Genomic DNA, 22,784 nt, shown 5'->3' with positions numbered 1-22,784 from the left:
CAAGTCAAAGCTTATTGAGATGAACTGAATTGTCCCATTTGACCCCCACAACAATCGAATTTAAGGGTGAGGAGACGGCCACTCAGCGAAGAAAATCTCACCACTAGTAAGCCATAGGGCTGGGCCTGGGATCCAAGCCCCTCGCTTCTCAATAAGAGAGCCTCACCGTAACCCCCCTGGGAGATTGCTCCTTCCACTGCTCCCTAGCCTCAGCCCCTGCCCAGTGTCTTGTAGGTCAACGGACTTCCAGGCAACACATCCATTCATTCCCCGGGCTCTAGCCGGGGCCAGCCTCCAGGGTATTTTTAGTTCTGCGCAGTCAGGCCTGGGTGTGCGATTGGCAGCAGGTGAAGCCCTCCGTGTTGTTCCTGGCTCAGCATGAGAAGTGGCTGGGCATGGGGAGGGGCCTGAGGCATACTGGCACCCCAGCCCACAGCTGCCTCACTGTCCCCATGGGTGGGGCTGGGCTGCTGCCGCTGACCCAAGGCTGGGAGCATTCTTTCCTGTTGATTCATGCCGGGAATGCTCTGGACCCTGTTGGGGCGGGGCGGGGGCACTGGAGGGACATCTGGGACATGAGTGGCCAGGGCGGACAGTAGTCCTCCAGCAGCCGGATCAGTGTGACCTGGCTGTCCCCCAGGGGTCAGAAAGGTCCACCTTGCCATCCTAGCCCTTATCACATTCTGCCTTGTGCCTTGTGATGGTCTTTGCTTACACGTCTGCCTCCGCAACCAGACTGGGAAGGCCCCCTCCCACCCCCGCAGTGTCTAGAACTCCAGCATCCTGTCTAGCAAGGAGGAGAAAATCAATAAAGATTTGCTGAATGAGTGAGCCTTTGGAAGGACACTCAGGCAAGGTTGGGGAAGTAGGGGGACCAGGCTGTACTGATCTGGACCTAGGGAGGAAGTTGGGAGGCTGGAATTCTCTGCCCATTTTACAGATGGGGGACACTGAGGCACCTGGAAGGACCAGGATTATGGGAAAGAATTTGGAGGAGAGGGGCTAGGATTCCTGCGCCTAGGAATTCAGCTAAGCTGATTGGGCCTCCCCTCTTTCAGCCTTTTCTACTTTTGTTTTATTCCATATTCCCCCACCCCCAACCCACCCTCTACACATACCCTCCCCCCATGGGCCTGTCAAGGTCCAGGACAGCCTCTTTCAACTGTGTAAGTTGTAGAGAAGGACTTAAGTTCTTCCATTTACTGTTTATTACTGGGGGAAGCAAGTCAGCCGTATCTCTTGGGGCTCAATGTTCCCAACTGTGCAATGGGCAGACCAGAGACCTCCGGCTCACAAGTACTCAATACATTTCAGGGACCAGGGCAATGGCGAGGGCCGCCTGTTACTCCAAAGAGAGCACACCTGCACCACACCATCCCGACCTCATTTGAACTGAGCCCCCACTCTCCCGTCGCCGCCCCTGCCCCCAAGGGAGTCAGTCTGGTGGCCCCTATGATAGTGAAGGGGTCCCGTGGGAAGGATCCTGCGCTCTGGGCACTGACACTTCCCGGGCCTCACTGAATGGCGGGGGGGTGGAGAGAGGGGGGTACTCTCGGGGGTGGGCAGGTCACCCGGTTTCGCAGAGAAGGACAGTGCGCGTGGGACAGGGACTCCCGAGGCCACAGGCACCCCAGGCAAACGCAGCCCGCTGGCGCTGCGCCGCCGCCTCTCACGGGGACTCCCATCCTCCCACAGTCCCTCCCGCTGCAGCGCCAGTTTCCTCCTCGGGAACCAGCTGACCCCTGCCGGCCCCCCCGTCGCCCCCGCACCTCGCGACCCCAGGACTTCCCGGGCAGGGCCGGAAGGCGGGTGGACGCGCGCTCCCGGGCCGGGGCTCAAGGCGGAGGGGCCGAGCGGGCCGGGCCGGGCTGGGCGCCCGCCTCGACCGGGTCCGCCCGGGGGCGGGGCCTGCGGGGCCTCCTCCGCGGGCGGCGGGGCGGCGGGGCGGCGGGGCGGCGGGCGCCCGCGCGGGCCGCAGCCGGATAAAAGGGCCCCAGGGTGCCCCGGGAGGCCCGTCAGCGCTGCTCGGCCGCAGCGTCCGGCCCCTGCCCGACCGTACCGTCCGTGCTCCAGCTGGTGAGCCCCCGCCTGGCCCCTGGCCACGGGTCTGTCTCTCGCTGTCCTGTCTGTCTGTCCCACTCTGGCTCTCTGTGGGGCAGCCAGCCTCTGAAGGCTCCTGAAGGCTGGGGGCTGGGAAGGATGGGGGTCCCATGGACAGATGGCCTAGCCTCCTAGTCGCTCACCAACCTGCTTCCAATGGAAGTGACCAAATTAGGGAGCTTGGCCCAAAGCCCGCCCGGGGTGCCTGCGTGTCTTGTTTGTGAACACGCTGTGTGTAACCATTTCTCTGCCCGGACCAAGGGAGAAGCAAGGGAAGGGGCAAGGTGGGTTCAGATGTCACTCTTGTGACTTGGGGGACAAAGAGGCAGGGTGGAACCAGGCTCTCCAATTCAATAAACCAGAACCGATTATGCTGGGGGGTGCGGAGGCAGAGGACCGAGGGTGGGCAGAGGGCTTCAACCTCAATGTTTCTTGGCCAGGTTGAGCTCAAAGCCATTTGCTGGCACTACTTCAGGTCACCATAATTAGTGGTCCCAGGGAGGGACCCCATCCCCCAAAGAGCTAGAGAGATGGGGCTTCTTCAAGTGATCCCGAGGCTGATACCCACTAGGGCAGCACCCCCCACCTACCATGTTCTCTCCTGAATATCCTTGGGCATTTCCAGCCCTCTCTAGGGGGGCCAGGTCAGGCCAGGTGCCAGAATCCCCTGGTAGCACCTGAGCAGGTGCCTCTCTGCGTCAAGCTGGCAGGATCCTGGATCTGTCACTCGGTTGCACTCAGTGTTGGCACCAACCCCAGTGCCCTCACACCACGGCCGGGTCATCTATCAGCCAGCTGCAGGGTGGAATTTCATTCATCCCCCTGCCTCCCTTCCTCCTACCTTCCTCCTCCAGCGTCCGGCTCCCCCATGGCTGAGAGCCTGGCTTCTGGAACCAGGCTACCTGGCTTTGAATCCTGGCTGGGCAAGTTATTTAGCTTCTCTGGACCTCAGCTTCTCACCTATAAAGTAGAGATATGTACTCCGTAAATAGTTTTAAATGTATTATAATAATTAATTATTAACTACTCCCCCACCTTCCTTCCCCTACCCTGTCCCCTTCTCCCCGCTTGTGAAGAGAACTGCCACTTTTGAAGCTGTTTCCTTCTCTAAGGGAGGCTTCTCAGCCGGGTGGTCTTCCCCGTGCTGGGCACTGGAGGAATAGTTTTGGGGAGATGCTGTGGAGGCTGGGTGTGGAGACAGCGAGCAAACTGGGAGTGCTGGGGGTGGGGGGCGGCTGGGAGGGCTTAGTGGAGGGGGGAGCATGTAAGCTGGGTGTTGGAAGATCTGTAGGGATTTGCCAATCTGACATAGAGGGAAAGGGTACTCCAAGTAGATGGAGCAGTGAGAGAAGAGGTCGGGATGTGGAAGCAGAGAATGGATGGATATGTTTGGGGAATGCCGAGAAGGCAAGTTTGGGGTGAGCAGAAGCTACAGTGGGCCCTGCAGTGGCAGGCAGGCTGGGAAGAGGGGCCCTGCCCCCACTTCTGACTCTCAGTTCCTGCTGCCCCCCCCCCCCCCCCCCCCAGGCAGCTCTCATGGGAGGGAGCTGCCCTCACCCAGATCCCAGGGTCCTGCACAGAAGGCCACCCCAGCCTCCAGGCAGGCTCGGGACTACGCACAGCCTCCAATGAGACCTCCAGGGTGCTGTGGGACATCAGCCCACCCCAGGGCCCATCACAGCTGTCATAGACAGCAGGACCCCTAGTGCCACCCCCTCATTTTATAGCTGTTGCACCTGAGTCTGAGAGAGAGGAAAGCCCCCGACTCAAGTCACATAACGATTTGGTGGCAGAGCAAGGAGCCTCCTGACTCCTGGGGGATGGGGGCCAGGGTGGGGGGCGGGGTCATCTCTCAAGTCAGACTCAATGTGACCACTGGGTCCTAGCAGCTGGAGGGCCCTGAACCCAATCCTTTCTCCCTTGTCACCTGGGGATGGTCCCTACCCATGGTGACTTCAGTTTGCCTCAGTCCCTAGCAGTCCACCTCGTCCTTAGCGGGGCAGAGAGGAGGGATCGGCACACCCCAAGCAGCAGAGCACACGCCGCTCCTGGTGACAGCCAGTCAGGAGCCCCCACAGGTTCCAGAGCGGAGAGTCACAGAAAGAAAACAGTGTTTAAGTCTGGAAAGGAAGTGCAGGAGGGATCACGGTGGGAAGAGACTTCGGCCGCAACACCCGGCCCCAGGGCGGGGAACCCGGAGAACCTGGGCTCAGAGGGAAAGGAGGCAAATCCGGAGGGTGTCGCAAAGAAGGGTATCGGGGACTTGCTCTTGAGTTCAGATATGGCCTCCATTCCTTCTTTATCCAAGCGGGGCTGGGCCACCCCAGCCCAGGGGCTCCATAGTGGCTGTTAAGCTGCTGTCATGAGAGTTAACTGTCAGGGAGAGCTGAACTCTCAGGGTTCAGCGTGCATCCGTTCATCTAAGCTTCATAAGAATCCTATGAGGCCGGTGCTATTTAGTATCCCCGTTTCACAGAGGCGAAACTGTGGCACTGAGCTATGAAATCACCTGCCCAAGACTACCCAGAAACTCAGTGTTGGAAGTGGAGGGAGAACTCAGGCAGTCTGACTCCCAGTCTGGACCCTTAAGCACGTTGCAGTGCCTCTCGCCGCCGTGCAACCGCGGCTATTTCCTGGGGCCACCTACGGACCTTCCTGGGACTCTTCTGGGCACTGGGGGCATGACACAGAGTCGCCATCCCCGTGGAGCATCAGTCCTGAGCCCATCTAGTGTCCGCCTAGGAGCCCCTCCAGCCAGCCCTGGGCTCACCAAAGCCGGAGGATTGGTGGCCAGAGGGGGTGGGGCTGTGTGCAGGAAGGAATAGGACTGATTCCCACCCAGGTACCATCTGTGGGAAAGGGAGCGGCAGGGGGCCCTGGGAGACCCTCCCTACTGAGACTGACCAGGTACACAGTCCCCCGGGGGCAGCAGTGGCCATGGAAGATGGGGTCTCCCCAGAACGAGCTCTCTTAAGACTCCAGCATGGAACAGGAAGTCAGGACCCAACTTTCTCCATCGTGTTCCAGGCCGATCTCAGCTCCTCACTGGCTGCAGAGCCAGGCAGTGGAGGACCTTCAGCACTGGGGGCTGCAGACCCTCTGGCAGCCCTCACCAGCATGACCTCTCCCCCCATGCTTCTCCCCCACCCTGTTCCAGGACCAAGGCTGCTAATGTGTGAGGGGGAGAACACCAGCCCTTAACTTCATCCCCCTCTAAGGACCCAAAGAGCAGCTGATGACAGCCTCCTGGAGACAGGAGCCCTCTCTCTGGTGTGTGCTCACTGCCTAAAACCCTCCCATGGCCCCTCGCCTCCTACAGGATGAAGAGCAAACCCTCTGCAGGTGCACAAGGCCCTGATTATCTGGCCCCAGCCCGTGCCTCCACTTTTGTCCCCCCTCATCCTCCTCCACTGCAGTACAGGGGAAAGAGAGGATACTTTCTGCCCCTGCACAGACTCGCCTCTTTCCTCCTTTACCCACCCCGTCCTCTCTACATGGAATACCCCTTTGCCCACCCAGCAAGGCCCAGCTTAAGTAGTGCTTCTCAGAGCTTCAGGAGAGCAGGGCCTAGTGTTTGGTGTCCTCACCTCCGTGGCTTGGCACCTGGCCTAATAGTTGGCGGGAGGCAAGTATTCCAAACATGTTTGTTGAATCACGGGCCTAGATGGACCCCAAGCTTGAAGATAGCATAGACTATCTGAGCTGGAGGAGATATTAGACCATTTTTGGTTCAATTTCCTCCTTTAGAAATAAGGAGTTAGGATCTAGAGAGTTTAAGAGACTTGCCCAAGCCACACAGCAAATGAGGGGTGGAGGCCTAGACTCCCCTCAAACGACTTTTTTCACTCCCAGCGTTCCATGTGCCTCCTATGGGGAGGGTGGCCAGGGACATCTAAAGAAAGGCAAGAGCGATGCCCCTGGGGTAGTTTTTCTGGACCTGAGGGCACCCTGGGGGCTCTCCTATCACTCAGAGGCTAGGCTACCCCCTCTACCTACATACAGGACTATATCAAGATGAGCTATTTACTGAGTGCTGTGTGGTAGCTTGCGCTGAGCACTTTATATACAGTGTTTTATTTAACACTAACAACACTGAGACAAGGATTCCTCCACTTTACAGAGGAGGAAATTGAGACTCAGGTCAAACTTAAACTTCCTCAAGGTCCCATGAACAATGAATGGTGGGTTTAAACCCAGTTGACCAATCTCAGAGGCCAGACTCAATCAATGCCACCATACACACAAGCCCATAGCACGCACACACGTGGAGGGGCCCTGCCATCTTTTGTCCCTTCAGCAGAAGAGGCCGAGGTCAGGGGTAGAGGTGGTGATCTACATCATGTTTGCTCCTTCCCAGGTGCCTGGGCCCCGGCTGCCCTTGAAGTCAGCACGATGTGGTCCCTACCAGCTGCCCTCTCCCTGCTTCTGCTGCTGCTGCAGGCCCCTCCTTGCAGGCTACAGTCACTGAGCCCCGTGAAGCTACGGCTGGTGGGCCCAGGGAGCAGGCCAGAGGAGGGCCGCCTGGAGGTGCTGTACCAGGGCCAGTGGGGTACCGTGTGTGATGATGACTTCGCTCTCCGGGAGGCCACCGTGGCCTGCCGCCAACTGGGCTTTGAAACTGCCCTGACCTGGGCCCACAGTGCCAAGTATGGCCAAGGGGAGGGTGAGTGCCTGGTGCTACCCAGCAGGATGATGGTGGGTTTCTCTCAGACACTGGGCTCCCTGAGGCTTCCACAGACTCCTGCCCACCGTTTAATACCCAGCTCAACTGACCTCCTCCGTGAGGCATTTCCTGAGTGCCCCAGCTACAAGCACCCCCTGCGCTGACCCTCCCATTCTCGCCTGCAGTGAGGCCGCCGCCGCCGCCACCACCACCCCTGTCCACTCTTACAGAGTGACTGGCACGCAGTAGGTGCTCAGCAAGTGTTGAGTGAATGGATGGATGGATGGATGGATGTGTGGACAGGTAGATCTAATTACTAGACCCACCTGGCATTTTCCAAAAACAGATTCTACCTCCTCTTGGCAGTAGGTAGGTTTATAGATACCAAGATCCCAGGAGAACTGACTCCTCTCCCCCACCCCTCCTTTCTACTCAGGCTCTGGAAGAAGACAGTTGATAACTGTGGGGTCCTAGGAAGGAGGCACAGCCCATGAATGCCTCTCTGTCCCTAAGCATCACCCTTCCCCTGCCCTCAGGACCCATCTGGCTGGACAATGTGCGCTGTGTGGGCACAGAGAGCTCCCTGGACCAGTGCACGTCCAATGGCTGGGGGGTCAGTGACTGCAGCCACTCAGAGGACATCGGGGTGGTGTGCCATCCCCAGCGCCAGCGCGGCTATCTTTCTGAGAGGGTCTCCAATGCCCTTGGGCCCCAGGTAAGGAGGCTGTTCAGGCCCTGGCCTGAGCCAAGGGTTGAGTCACAGGTCAGAGAGCCTCCTGGGTGATGAACCTGGAGGAAGAGGGAAGAGAAAGGGAGCAGACTGGGCTGAGAAACGTCCCCCAGGGCCCCACCTCCTGTTGGTGGCCTGGAACAGGTGCATGGACAGAGGCCCAGCTTGTAGCAGGGCAGGCTGGGGGGGCCAAGCTGGGATTGCTGGGGATCGCTGAAGCTGCTCCCCATGAGAGGCAGGAGGGGGTGAGGGGCTGCCTCACCCACAAGGCCAGCCACAATTGCTGCCTCTTCCCGGCACAAACAACCTCGAGCTAAAAACAGCCCAAGCCAAACAACAGGAGCAGGCAGGGCAGATCCTGGCCCTTACCTTCCACTGCTGGGCAACCCCAGCCTGAGGACAGCTAGCCACGGCCCACAAATGCAGCACACCAGGGTGCGGTGGTCTTCATGGTCTAAGTCACCCCAGACCTAAGGTTCCCTGGGCCAATGACCCTGCTGGTAGGCTCAAGCAGCTGGTCTGTGCCCATCCTCAGCTCTCCCCAGGTGGCATAGAGAAGGTCCCTCTGCGCCCAGCGGAAGGCTCCCAAACTCCAAAGCCCCCGAGCCTGATCCCAGGGAGGGCACAGACCTGCCTGGTTCTCTCTGGAGTTGAGAGAGGAGCACAGACAGACCAAGGCTCTGCCTCGTGCTCACTGTGTGGCTTTGGCAAGAGCCCTAGTCTCTGGGCCTCTGTTTCCTGTCCAGGGAGGCCCGCGGGTGTTGGGGGGTGATCTTTAAATGCTCTGAGCCCTGGCTCACCCATGTGAAGACCTGCAGCGGGCTCAGCAAGGGCAGGAGCCCTGGGGCCCGTGGTGACTATGTACCCTGCAGGGCCGGCGGCTGGAGGAGGTGCGGCTCAAGCCTATCCTCGCCAGCGCCAAGCGGCACAGCCTGGTGACCGAGGGAGCGGTGGAGGTGAAGTACGAGGGCCACTGGCGGCAGGTGTGTGACCAGGACTGGACCAGGAACAACAGCAAGGTGGTGTGTGGGATGCTGGGCTTCCCCAGCGAGGCACCTGTCAACAGCCTCTACTACAGGTAGGAAGGACAGGTGGGCAGAGGGCCGTGGGGGGCGTGGGGTTGGGGGGCGGTGGCTGATTGTGTGCACACCTGTGCGAGTATACACGTGTTCTCCTGTGTGTGAGACAGACATGGATGCGTGTGTGTGTGTGTGTGTGTGCGTGACATGCGGGGCCTTGCAGAGTGTAGTGAGATGGGCTTGGGACAGGGACAGAAACGAGCCCTGCGGACCTCCCAAGTTGCGAGTTGCGGGGCTCTCAGAATAATAACGAGGAGAGTTAGGATGAACTTGGAGACCCTGGGAAGTACCTAGAAACAGAAAAGAAACGCCCTGCTAGTCGTATGGAAAGAGCTGAAAACAACTGAATGCAAAGCCGTGCCCCTGATTAAAGAACTGGATTTGACTGAAGATGTTTCTGGCAGGGCCCACAGGAGAGACCACCTGGGTTCCAGTCTCAGCTCTGCCAGTAACGCCCTGTGGGCCGTCGGTAGGGCCCCCGGGCCTCGATCAGCCAGTCAGCAGGGAACTTCCTCCACTCTGATCCGAGCCAGGCTTTGACTGTGTGTGAGCGAGGCATGGGGTGGGGCAGCACTTGGGAGAGGAGACATAAAAATCTTCTGTCGAAAATGTGACCGAACCATCACAAGATTGCATCAGCCTCTAAATGGCACCTGCTCGGTGCTGGTGAAAACTGTGTGTTTCTCATCAAGGGAGACGTCCCCCACACTCCGTCTGAGTGCTCTCCCCCTGCCCACCCCCAAGCAGTTTAGTGGCTCTGACTTAGATGGGCCTGCTCCCGAAGACCAGCCACGTGGCTCCATCCCTGGGGACGACTGGGATGCAGGCCCCTGACTCCCCACGGCCTGGTAATTGCACCTCTGGGCCTGGCTGACTCGCCCACCACCCCTGAGGAGGGCAGCCCTGATTACAGCCTCTGGGAGGGCAGCCCCTACCAGCAAGGCCTTCAACTTGCACCTGCCCCCGGAGGACCTTTCCCCTGGGTCCCTTTTCTCAGGGCACTCCCTAGAGGCTCCCCTCCGTCTGCATGGGGAGAGGGCGAGCTGGGGGCTGCCCACTCAGGGGCATCCAGTACAGAAGAGACCCCAGTTTGGGACTAGTCAAGGAGGTACCTTGCTGGGCCCCGCTCTTCTCCCTGTGACATGGAGATCATCGGTGTCTGCGAGCAGATCACATTGCCAGGGCTGCTGTGAGGCTCAGTATTAAAATAATGCAACCGAGTTTACAGACAGAATCCCCATGCAAACTCAAGGACAGCCATGAGGAGCCAGGGGACAGAGGGCATTCAGCATTCCCTCCACCCACCACCTGTTTTCTCCCACCTAGGAAAGTCTGGAATTCGAAGATGAAGGACCCCAAATCTAGGTGAGGAGCTGCATCCTGAGGGGAGGGTGCAGAGGGGCATGGCACGAAGGGGGAGGGCACGTCCCTCTCCTCCCCAGTGCCTTGGCCTCCCTGACTCCCGAGCTCCCTCAACCCCTCCCCACCTTCAGTCTTCCTTGTCTTCCAGGCTGAAGAGCCTGACACAGAAGAATTCCTTCTGGATCCACCGGGTCAACTGTCTGGGGACAGAGCCCCACATGGCCAACTGCCAGGTGCAGGTGGCACCAGCTCGGGGCAAGCTGCAGCCGGCCTGCCCGGGCGGCATGCACGCTGTGGTCAGCTGTGTGGCGGGGCCCCGCTTCCGCCCTGCAAAGGCAAAGCCCGGGCACAAGGAGTCCGGGGCAGAGGTGGGTCCGGCCAGGTGTCAGCAGGAGCGGGTGGGAGGCACGGGCAGTGAGGGGCTCTCCGGGACAGGCAGGAGCGGAGGGACCAATCGCCCCTATCGAGGAGGCCTTGGTGCAGACTGGGAGGGGGAGAGCGAAGCATAGCATGGTAGAAACTGGGAATTTCTGTAAAAGGAACCGTTTATAACCCGACCATAAATGGAAAGCTGGCATCACTGGCCACGAATAGAAGGTAACCATAAAAACAGTAATTACGTCGTAGCTAACACCCAGTTGAGGCCGAAGGTACTGAACCTGAGCCCGGCCCTCTGTTATAAAAAGCCACAGCAAGTGCTGGTGAGCTGTTCCCGACATGGCAGCCCGGCAGTGGGATAGCGTCCTCCAGGAAATAGGAAGGACTGGAGAAGATTTAACACGGAAATCACTTCCCCACTGTGTGAGTCAGCTTAATTCATACCATGTCCCCGCGCAGCTCTGAAATCATTTCACGGATCCCTTTGGGAACACTGATCTAGTTCAGCCCCCAAGGACAAGGAAGGAGCCGGGGCTGGACGAGAGGAAGGGACCCCCCTAGAGGGCAGCCAGAGGGTTGTGAAGGCCACGAATCCCAGCTCCTGAGGCTCCCTTGTTACCACTGTGGCTCGTGTGGTGGGTCTTTGTCACGAGGAAAGGGCGCTTGAGAGGAACGGCTTATTGGAGAATTCGAGGTAGTAGCTATGAGCCGTCAGAGGTGGGACTGGAACTCCCGGTCATGGGCTCGCCCAGCTTGAAGGGGCCTGGCCCAGGCTCCCCTCCCCTGGCGGCTCCGCCTTGCCCGCTGCCTCCCCCTCCGCCTGCCCTGAAGCCAGTTTTCTCCCGCAGGAGCTGAAGGTGCGCCTCCGCTCCGGGGCGCAGGTGGGTGAGGGCCGGGTCGAGGTGCTCGTGAACCACCAGTGGGGGACGGTCTGTGACCACGGATGGAACCTCATCTCTGCCAGCATCGTGTGTCGTCAGCTTGGCTTTGGCTCGGCTCGGGAGGCCCTCTTTGGGGCCCAGCTGGGCCAAGGTAAGTGAGGAGGCCTGGGGTGGGGTAGGAGGTCATGGATGTGCCACTGCTCCATCCCTTGGTGGCCCTGGTGCCAAGGCCCAGGACAGAAAGTTCTCCCCGGCTATGGGGGGGAAGCCACAGGTGTGAGGTTACAGAGGTGGAGCCTTAAACAGCACCTCTCCCTCTCCCCGCTAGGCTTGGGACCCATCCACCTGAGTGAGGTGCGCTGCAGGGGTTATGAGCAGACCCTCAGTGACTGCCCCTCCCTGGAAGGGTCCCAGAATGGTTGTCAACATGAGAATGATGCTGCTGTCAGGTGCAATGTCCCTGACATGGGCTTCCAGAATCAGGTGAGCTCGGATTCGGGCCTGGCCTCAGGCTAGGGGGCTGGGAAGCCCTGAGAGAGCCCTAGGACATCACATCGAGCCAGTGGAGAGGGGGTTCTCAGAGCCAGTCTGGAAAGCCCTCTCCTCTAAGTCTCCCCTGGACGGGCCCACATTTCCGCAGGGCCAGGTTCTGGCCTTCAGAGATGTCCCGTGGTGACGGGGACTCTTCCGGTGGATGCATTCTCCCACTACAGCCTCTCAGGTCCCCAGAAAGGCTGAGAAAGAAGGGGGCTAGGGCAGAGGACCCCAGGGCTGTTGGTGCTGGGGAGTGTCACTGGTGAGGCTGCGTGGGATGGCCCAAGTTCAAGTGTCCTGCATCATGTGGACAGTGGGCAAGTAGCTCATGTCTCTGAGCTTGGCTTTCTCTTCTGTCAGTTGGGGTTAATTGTCTCCTAGGGTTATTGTGAATGCAACGATAGATACGAAAGCCCTTTGCAATTGGCAAGTCATCGTTAATGGTAGAATTTCAGGTAAGAGGAGCGCAAGTCCCAGAGCAGGAGGCCCAGGGGCAGGCACCTTGAGTCAGATTGCTCTGGTGGGCAGGGACAGCAGGGACTATTAGCAAAATGTCCTCAAGTAACAGAGAGGGAGACGAAGCCAGAGAAGGGGAGAGCCGGGCTCAGGGCTGCCCAGTGAGTCGGCCAGGACCCGTCTCCAGGCTGGCAGTCCTGAGCCCTGCCCTCCGGAGGCCGCCGTGCTCCTCACACACCTCTGACCGCTGCAGGTGCGCTTGGCCGGTGGGCGCAGCCCCGAGGAGGGTGTGGTGGAGGTGCAGGTGGAGGTGAATGGAGTCCGACGCTGGGGGGCCGTGTGCAGCGACCACTGGGGGCTCACCGAAGCCATGGTGGCCTGCCGACAGCTCGGCCTGGGTTTTGCCAACCACGCGATCAAGGTAGGTCCCCGTCTTGCTTCCAAACTTCCTGTGCTAAAAGGGCTAACTCTTCATTCATTTATTCATTCATTCAGTGATTAGTTACTGAGTGAAACTGGGGGCCGACATCATGCCGGGGGCCGGGGACAGTGTGGTGAACAAGACATAGCTCCCGCCTCGGGGAACAGTCAGCCAAGTGAGGAAGGCGGTCGTTAACAAAACATTCACACAACAGGCAAGCACTTTCGCCTCTAGGAAAGATGACTCGAAGCTCACCCGACGAGGTGGGGTGGAGATAAACAGCCCACGCGGAGGCCCTGTGGCCCAAGGAAGCTTGGCCCCGTTGGGAAATCAGGGACCAGGGCCAGAGTGGGCTGTCAAGGGTGTGATGTGTGAGGCAGGGAGGAAGAGGCAGGCAAACCGTTCCGTTTGCAGGGCAGATGTTTCAAACATTTCTTCTGTGCTGCCCGGCACACTGTGGGGCAGCGAGCAACAACGAGGAACAGGAATACAGGAAACCTGACATCGCAATAGCCCAGCTGAGAGATGATGCTGCCGTGGCCCAGACGAGAGGCAGTCCTGGGGGAGATGCGGGTAGATTCAAGAGGGATCCGGGAAAGAAAAGCGCGAGGCTGTGGCGGGGCTGGGATGGCACAACGTCTTCTGCTGGGCCCGCCCTGGCTGGTGGGACAACGCTGGGCACACTGCGCCTAGGAAACGGGGCCCAATCTTGAGCACCCCCGGCCCCCCGGGCTACAGGAAGCACAGCTGGAGAGACGGGGCAGCCGCCCGAGTGGGCAGCAAGGGACCAGGACCGTCCTCTTCAACAGCTGAGGGCTGCCGTGTGGGAGAGGGCGGGGGCAAGGCCAGTGGGGGCAGAATCTCCCTGCCTCAACGCATGCGGGAAACTTCTGATATCGGAGGGGTGCAAAGTAGCAGGGACCGTCGCCTCACTGAAGACTTTCAAGCCGGGGCTGGGCACAGCCCGGTGGGGGCTCAGACGGGCGTCGGAGGGGCTGGCTCCAAAGCACCCCTCAGCCTTGACGGGGCGCCGGCGGCTCTTTTCTCAGGACACCTGGTACTGGCAGGGGACGCCGGGGGCCGCAGACGTGGTGATGAGCGGCGTGCGCTGCTCGGGCCCAGAGCTAGCCCTGCAGCAGTGTCAGAAGCACGGGCCGGTGCACTGCTCCCACGGCTCGGGGCGCTTCGCCGCCGGGGTCTCCTGCACGGACAGTGAGTAACGCCCACGGCGCCGCTGCCCCCCACCCCCCGCGGGGCCAGCCCACACCTCCCATTCTCGGGGAGGGCCTGGAAGGGTGGGCGGTGAAGGAGGGCTGGACTTGGAGCAGCGGCCCTGCCGTTGACCAGCTGTGGGTGGCCAAGTCACCCGTCACCTGGGGACCCAGCCCTGCCCTGCCCGGCTCATGGGGTTATGGTGAGGAGTAAAGCAGGGAATATGGGAAAACACGAGGATACACAATCGTGTCTTTCACTTTCCATGTGGTGACCGATAGTTAAAAAAAAATAAAACGGGAGAGAAAACAAGAGAAGGTGTTGGACTTCGTAAGCACAGACTTTTCTTCTGGGAATTATGTACATATGCACCAGGCCACAGCCCTGTGTCCTCTTCCTGCGCTGTGGGATTCGCCCAGCAGGCCGTAGGACAAGACTGTTTTGGGGCACGGGCCCGCCCCACACACCCAGATTCTCGGGGCAGACGCCTGCCAGCCAGGCCAATGCCGAGTTACTACATACAGTCCAAAGGCTGCGGCTGGCACCACACCAAGCGGCCACGTGACCCTCTTCCCAGCCAAGCTTCCATGCCAAGACATCCTTACTCTTGGTCAGTGAGCTTGAGGGCTCCTCTCTGACCAGTGTGCCCTAGAAGATTCTAGGTCCTCACGGCACACCGTCACCGGCAGGGTGTGGCACCAGCCCGGGCCTTCCCAGCACCGGGGCTCACAGCGCGTTGGGGGCCTGCTCCCCAGTCTCTCCCCCACCTGGGACCCTTGTAGCCCTCCCTGTTCTGCTGCCTGCAGCAGCAGCTCTCCTCCTGAAGGCTTCTGACATTTCGCCACGGCTGAGCACAGACAGGCGACCTGCCAACTGTGTGACCATCCCTGTTTCTCCTCTGTGATCTTTCTCATTCCGTTTTTTCTTTGCCCTCTCTCCTTCTCTGTCTCTCTGGAAGCTCTCCTTCCTTCCCTCAGGAACTCTAGGGCTTGCCGGTGAGCATAGCCTAGCAATAAGTACAGGACTTTCGGGAGCATTTAGTGATGGTCCAGGCATCCTCTGGGCAACCAGCCCAGCCCCCGCTGCCACCCTCATTGGCACCCACGGAAATTAACCAGCAGCCCCATCTCCCCATCCTCAGCACACAGGCTCTCACCCCGCTGATGCCTCTACCAAGATCTGAACTGTATCCCTGCTTTTGCAAGGAAAAGCCCTGAGAATGGGCAACTTTTCTCTCCTGATGTGACATGGTAACAGGGGCAGATCCCCAGTGGAGGGGAGACATGTGGCTTCCGAGGTGGGTGAGAGCCCCTGTGACAGGAAGGGAGCAGCATTTCCAGCATGGTGGACGTTTACGCACAGGGAAGCATGGGAAATGTCCTCAGGGGAGAACGCACAGGATGGGCTGGTGCGGATACCCAGGATAGCAGTCAGGTTAGAACAGGAACCCTGGGGGTGGCCAAGTCTAAAACTGCAGCAGGATGGACCGGAACGGCAGAGCTCCGGAGCAGGCTCAGAGATGAACTCTCCCGACTCTCCCCTCCGCGCCCCTACCTGGAAGGAACTGAGACCTAGAGAGTGACTGAGCTGAGGAAGCCAAGCTGGCGCAGCGGGGCTTAGGAGGGGCTGTGTGAGCTAGACTACACAAAGGCACTTGTAAGCTGAGGAGCATTTTACAAAGAAATACCAGCTTACATCAACTGCATGCTTACCCGACAGTGACCTGAGCACGTTACGGGTATTGGACCTATTGGCATTATTACAATCCCCGTCTTATGGTTGAGGAAAATGAGAGGCAGAAGGTTAAGCAAGTCACAGAGCTAGTGAAAGGTGTGGCCAGAAACTACGCAAGACTTGAACCCCGGCCGCCTGGGCTCCAAAGCCGTCATGCTAAACCGTGGCGTGGTAGCTGCTTGAACTCACCTCTCCTGACTCCTACACTGCCCTCCTCTTCTGGGTAGAGCCCTGCCCTCCTGGTAGCTCCCCCAAAGAGCCCGGTTTGGGGCAAGCCCGTCCCGCAATGCCCGAGAGCAAGCCGGCTGCCTTCCTAGCTTTGGCCTGTGGCCGCAGGCGCTCCGGACCTGGTGATGAACGCCCAGCTGGTGCAGGAGACGGCCTACCTGGAGGACCGCCCACTCAGCCAGCTGTACTGCGCCCACGAAGAGAACTGCCTCTCCCAGTCTGCCGACCACATGGACTGGCCCTACGGGCACCGGCGCCTCTTGCGCTTCTCCTCACAGATCTACAACCTGGGCCGGGCCGACTTCCGTCCCAAGACAGGGCGCCACAGCTGGATTTGGCACCAGTGCCACAGGTTCGTGCCTGCTCACGCTGTGGCTCTCAAGGGACAAAAAGCAGAGTCCAGGAACCAAACCAGTGTGGTCTGTCCCGGACCCCGAGCACTTTCCTGGGAGGGGTGTGCACTCTAAGTGAGAGCCTTCCTTCCTCATCGCCTCACTGGCTTTGCCTCCGGGAGCCAGTAGGGAACCCCGGGGGCACTGACCAGCCCTGCCCCGATGGTACCGCCCTGGGCGGTGCTCCCAGGGTGCATTTCCCCAGCAGCGGCCGGCGGAACAGTCATTGCTAGCAGAGCTGGTCTCTGTTAGAATGTATGGGACAATTAATTTCTCTCTGGTGGACCTTAGGCCTTGTCTTTAAAAGCCACATAAAGTGGGGACTCCTAGAAACCTGGAAACCCAAAATAGACATCCCATCCAGGATGCTGGCTCTGCAGAAAACCCTGCTGGTTTCTGCAGCCGCAGAGCGAGTCCCCCCCCCCCAAGGAAAGCAGGAACGCTGGGACTGAAAGGAGACAATGGGCATTCTTTCCTAGCAGGAGTCTCCAGCCCAGACAGGAGGGACAAGGCCTGTGACAAAGGCAGAATGGGAAAGTGGTGGTTTTTCCTTCAGGACGCAGCATGGGTGGGGAAAGCAGAATGCCGTGGGCAGTGACTTGGGACTTGGCCTTGCTGAGATAATGAGCACCTTCCCCTGCAGCAGGAACGGACTTGTCATTAGGACTGGATTGGAAACAATGGTAGCAATTTGGTCTCAGGCTCCCAGGGAGCAGAGTAAGCACCGCTCCTTGGCCGCTGGGCCCCGAGGCTCGTTCCTGGAGGTGTCCCTTCCTCCCGCCCCGGTCAGGCCTGAAGGCCAGGCCCCAGCCCCCTGCAGGCTAGCTTTCCCCTTCTCACCTGGGTTCACACCGGGTGGGGGCAGCTGTGCCTTGCTGCCGGGCGGGGGGAGCTGGGAAGGTAGACCACGGATCCCACGAATCCTGGCTTGGAGAGGGAGAAGGGCACTGGCCCGCGGCGATACCGTCCCTCCCGGGTAATGACGGGGCCCGGTGCCTCAGTCTACCCGGGCCCACCCCCCAGAGAGGACTGTCTGCTGCGGCTGCCAGGCTGACGGCTCTCCCCGTCTGCAGGCACTACCACAGCATCGAGGTCTTCACCCACTATGACCTACTCACCCTCAATGGCTCCAAGGTGGCCGAGGGGCACAAGGCCAGCTTCTGCCTGGAGGACACAAACTGCCCCACAGGTATGCGGTTCCCCGTCAGCATAGCCCCCTGGTGTTCTCTTCCTCAGCCCCGTCAGGGTGAGGTTCCCGTCTGCCCTCGGGGAAGACCCCCTCAGGCACCTGGAGACCCTGGCCTGGCGACAGTCAGCACCCGAGGCACTTCAAAAAGATCGGTGTCTTACCTTCTGACGTCTTAGGTGGAAGGTCTCTCTGCCACTGCATTCCCAGCACACGTCGTACCACTTGTAAAGGCTGAATACTTTGGCTTTTGGAGAAGAGTTGCAGGCCTGTTTCACTTGGGCTCAGTTCTCTGAGGGCACAGATTGTCCGATTCCTGTTTGCATTCCCACAGTTCCTAGCCCTTCAGAATGGCATGGCAAACTCTCACTCTTCAGAGGGTCAGAAGGACGGACAATGTATTAGCATGTAGGGCTGGAACCTTCCACCCATAATTCCTAGGCCAACAGGAATTTCCACTAGAGCATCCAGAGAAATCATCTCTGTCACAGATGGGATTTGCTACCATGCTGAATTCAGGGTTAGTAGGAATTCGGGCTCTGACACTCAGGCAAGTTATCTAGCGGAACCGTGGGTCCCTCATCTGATTGCACGTAAGGGTATGACCGGTGTGAGGATTCGGTGTGCAGGGCCTGGCGGCGTGCTGGATCCCCAGCACCTCTTCCCTGCCTCAGTAACCGTCGGCACCCTTCCTTACAGGACTGCAGAAGCGCTATGCATGTGCCAACTTCGGGGAACAGGGAGTGACTGTCGGCTGCTGGGACACCTACCGGCATGACATCGATTGCCAGTGGGTGGATATCACAGATGTGGGCCCTGGGAATTACATCTTCCAGGTAAGGGGGCTTGGGGATCCCCCACAGTAACTCCATTTCCTACGGATATTCCAAAATCTCCCTGCAGTCACAGGAGGGAACAGTTTCACAGCTAGGGTCTCCCACAGGCCTGGCACTTGAACACTGAAGGAGGATCCCGAGGACCTGGGTTTGAGTCTTGATTCAATGGACAATGTAGAACAGGAACATTAACGCCTGCCCTCTGGGCACCTTGAAGGATTAGGGAAGCGAAGGGTATAAACACCCTTTGTGAGACTGCGTGAAAGGTAAAGGATGATCACAGCCACGATCATCACAAGCTTTCACTTGTCCCCTTGTCTCACTCCAGGTGGTTGTGAACCCCCAGTACGAGGTGGCGGAGTCTGATTTCTCGAACAACATGATGCGGTGCCGTTGCAAGTATGACGGGCACCGGGTCTGGCTGCACAGCTGCCACACAGGTAACTGCGAGCCTTTGTGGGGCCAGCCGTGTATGGGCTTGGGAAGCTGGGAGACACGCCTGTACCCCCTGTGTGGCTGGAAGGTGGGTGTGCAAGGCTAGGGATAGGACAGAGATGAATTTCCCTTGACCTCTTCATAGGCACATTTCTAGACCCAACTGGTCACACCAGCAGCCTCACCCAGTCACGACTTAATTTCTACACCCCTCTTTGTCCATAAGGCTGTTTGGATTATAAACTCTGTCTCCCATCTGTCCTGGAGTCTTTTCTGTTACTTTAAGCCAAATCCGGATTTCTCTTTCCCAGTCCTGTTATTGTTCACCCTCCCTTTTGTATGGTCTTCCTTTGTCGTGCCCGTCTAAGTAGACTGCCTCACAGGCAGAAGAAGTCCGCCAGCTCTGTGTTGCTGTCTCCAGCTGTGATCACTGAGCACAAGAAGGCGGCCACAGAGAACAGGGCTCAGGATATTTGCAGGATTGGTAGTATTGGACAATGGAAGAAGCAGTGATTCAGTGGGGGACAGAGTATGGAGGTGGTTGCCCTACTTGTCTGTAAAGAAAGGTAGCAGTCCCTCCTCTATCTTTAAAGTTATGAAATGCCTGTACTTGCTATGGGGTGTACGTATTCACACCCACACTTTGCACATATGGGGCGGGGCAGGACTGGTTTATTCAGTCAACAAACATTTAAGACCTACTTTTGTGTCGAATACTGTGCCAGGCACTAGGAAAATAAATAAGAGTAAAATGTGGAGCTCAGTGTCAAATAGGGTAAGCAGGCATGCAAATGGATAACCCCAATACTACTGAGTACTCCAAACCAGTATGAACTAATGCTGAGCAAGCATTGAGAGAAAGCAACAACCTGGAGGCTAGCAAGGTTTCCCAGAGGAAACGACATTTGAACTGGGTTTCAAAGGAGAGGCAGAAGTAAGGGAAGAAAGAAGAATAGGAGAAAGAGCACAGGATTTGGCTCCAGAAGGCTTCATTGGGTTCCAAATCCAAGCCCACCACTTTCTAGCTGTAAGACTGAGGAACATCTCAACCTCGAAGAAGTCTTTCTCTTTTTTTAAAATGGGGGACTATGTACTTCAAAACCACTGAAGTGCTTTTCAAGGAGGGTTATGATGGTTCTTGCTAAGAGAATGACTCTCCTGTGGGCTTCTGGGAACCACTGACAAATTTCAATCAAGGGGGGCAAAAAGATCAGATTCATGTTTTCAAAAGGGTAACTCTACCAATGGATGCAAGACAGTAAGAGGAGAAAGAGGAAATAGTCCAAGGATTCAAAATTGTGTAGCTGAGTGGGTTTTGCTGCCATGAAATGAGACAGGAACATCAGAGCTACCAGAAATTGGAACCTAGGGCTGCAAGGGATCCGGGGCAGTGAGGAAGGAAAGAAAAACAGTACACTTCTGACCAATGTAGGGGTCCTTGCAGAAAACAGAGGACATACCAGGTGAGAACGCAAAGTTATTTAATGAAAGGACTACTTATAGAGGTGTGAATAGGACCAAGGAAATGAGGGGTGTTGAGGCATCTGGAGATAAGCAAGAGTGGGAAAGTGTTAACGCCTTTTAGCTTGAAGGGGTACAGGGTGTCCTGGAGGCAGGTAAAAGCTCAAGCTTGGAGGGAGAACCTGACTGCAGCAGGAGGCATGGGAGGCCATGACCACAGGAAAAGGGAAGAAATACCCCAATCTCTCCCTCCTTCCATCTGCTAATCTCCTGCTGTTGCTTCCCACTGACCTAAATCAACCAGAAACCAGAGGATGTGGAAGCCAGGGTGAAGTGATCTCGGGCACAGAGAAAACAAAGAAGGGTAGAGAATGAATCTGGGGATGGAGGGTGGGCAAAGAATAATCAGCACAACCCTTTCCACTCAATAGCCTATTCTTCCTGATGTCCCTCAAACTACGTATCAGGGTCTATTTCTACAAAATGTTTATGCCCATGACTGACCCAATGTAAAGGGTGAGTGGGGCAGAGAGAGAGAGTGTGTGTGTGTGTGTGTGTGTGTGCGTGAGAGAGAGAGAGAGAGAGAGAGAAACTGTCAGGGAGGGGATGAGAGCATGGTAGGGTTGGCTACTTACCCGTTCTCCTTTGGTCCACAGGGGATTCCTACCGCGCCGATGCAGAGCTCTCCCTGGAGCAGGAGCAGCGTCTCAGGAACAACCTCATCTGAAGCCATGACTGCACACTTCCAGCTGCTGCCCACACACGAGATACCTCAGCTTATTGGAGCCATGCCCTTCACAGCGCCCTCATTGGGAAAGGGGCCAGTGCCAAGGGGTACCAAGAACTGCTCAGGAAACCTTTTGATGGCAAGATCACCAGACCAAAATGGTACTGCTCCCTCAGGAGGACTCTGGGCCTGTCCCCTAAGGGCCTTTGGTCTATGGTCTATGGCCTCCAGGCTTTGTTCAGCTGAGCTCGTCTTCCACAAGTCTTTACTGGGTCTTTACTTAGAGATGGACTATGGCCCAGTCCCCCATTTAAATGGTGCTTTGCAAATGTCTTGGAGGAGTAGAGGACAAAAGGACAAACATACACAGGAGATAGAATTAACTCTGCTAGAAGCTCAAAGTCACAACTGGCAGAGATGTTGATGAATCCAGGCCCTCATTTGGACTGTGCTCATTTAGAACTCACCCATCATTCTAAGAGTCCACTCTAGTGCCTTTACCTTTATCCTACTGCACATGTGGGTGTTTCTAATATCCTAGAAGCATAGGCCTCAGACATCCCCTTATCTCCTGACGGGCCAACACTACCAGTTACTGAGTGCTTGAGAAGGGGCAGGATTTGCAGAGGTGGCCAGATAGGGCCTTCCTACAGAACAGCGAGAGAAGGCCAAGCAGAAAGGCTGCTGCGGTAGGATGGATCCTCTGCCAAGGAAAAAAAAATATATATATGCCATTCACCTGGCAGGCAATCCGGTCACCCTCAAGATCACTGTACATCTCAGGACTGGCCTAAATTTCAGGTCTCAACTAAGTTTCTGGAAGTGAACTTTGCATGGAATAAATTAGACACATGTAAGAGATGATCTTTACAGGTCTGACGCCCTAATGCCAATAAAGGTTGCTCACTATGGATAGCTACAAAGACAAGACTGGCTGTGGCTCTTTGCAGTTCCCAGCACACGAAGTCTAACCTCTTCCACTCATGCTGAGCTGGGGACTAGGATGTGTGGGGCATACATACTACTCACAACAGTCCCACTACATTTCTCTGATATTAGCCTATGGTCTGCTTCCCAATTCCCTCCCCAGGGTCAGCGCTGAAACATGGGTTGGAAAGGTCAAGGGATGAAAGGGACGAGGCAAGAAGGAAAAGTTCAAGGATTGTAAACTTTTGTAACTGAGGCTGCAAAACTAAAATGAACGGTAGCAGATGGAGCAGATTTACAATAGTACTCCCCTCCCCACATTGTGAGAGCCATCCCCTCTTTAGGAAGTGAAAAGGGATATGATCCACAGCTATCCTCTATGAATACAAAGACGTGCTTTCTTCCTTCTTCTACCTTCTCTCTTCTCCACTCCTTCACTAGGCAAAGGGAGCATTATATCTTGGCATGGCAGTTTAGGTAAACAAGGGAAGGACTGATTTCCTGTTGGACCCAGCAAACATCGCCCAAACAGTAACAACATTATACTCGAACATGCAGCTAATGGTCTGTGAAAGAATGTGCAGCCCGTGGGGGAGTGTGTGGCGACTGATGACTACATTCAGGCTGGAGGTTACCCACCGCTTCTTCCTCGATCCAGTTTCCAAGAGGGCCAGAAAAAGCAGGCCAGGCAGCCAGCCACTGGCTCTGGTCTCAGTCTTGCTGCCCACATCACACGTTCGATAGGTGCAGCCAGTTCTAATTCTTGGAAAAAGCTATACAAGGGCTGTGCTGTTACACCACCGAGTTGAAAGGGAAGGACATGGGAAGACCGGTGGCTGGCATGACTTGTAACTAGATGAGGAATGTTAACAGAATACCAACCACCAAATTCCAGACAGAACCAAAAATGTCGGAAGATTTTCACTTCGGCAATTTTTGGTCTCACAGAAGCTGAAGGGCTTGGAACCTCAGCTTACTAATTAGAAGCTTAATTTATTTCTATTCCACCAAGACCTTCACACCATGGGGAGCATATTAGAAC

General features: G+C 57.2%; 1 protein-coding gene across 1 annotated transcript; it reads left to right on the top strand.

The window, feature by feature from the left end:
- Window positions 1–2,007: 2,007 nt before the first annotated feature.
- Window positions 2,008–22,784, top strand: LOXL4 (lysyl oxidase like 4). Its single transcript, XM_032432583.1, has 15 exons — window positions 2,008–2,076; window positions 6,458–6,763; window positions 7,300–7,478; window positions 8,366–8,571; window positions 9,899–9,937; window positions 10,083–10,302; window positions 11,161–11,344; window positions 11,522–11,676; window positions 12,437–12,604; window positions 13,654–13,816; window positions 15,887–16,130; window positions 17,244–17,359; window positions 18,056–18,192; window positions 18,521–18,632; window positions 20,745–22,784. Exons 2-15 carry the CDS (start codon window positions 6,493–6,495, stop codon window positions 20,813–20,815), a joined length of 2,265 nt encoding a protein of 754 aa, XP_032288474.1. The 5' UTR covers window positions 2,008–2,076; window positions 6,458–6,492; the 3' UTR covers window positions 20,816–22,784.

The sequence above is a fragment of the Phoca vitulina genome, unplaced genomic scaffold (genome assembly GCF_004348235.1).
Source record: "Phoca vitulina isolate PV1807 unplaced genomic scaffold, GSC_HSeal_1.0 scaffold48, whole genome shotgun sequence".
Taxonomy (NCBI): domain Eukaryota; kingdom Metazoa; phylum Chordata; class Mammalia; order Carnivora; family Phocidae; genus Phoca; species Phoca vitulina.
Note: the sequence above shows the minus strand (reverse complement) of the source record. Positions and strands in the feature narration are given on the sequence as shown.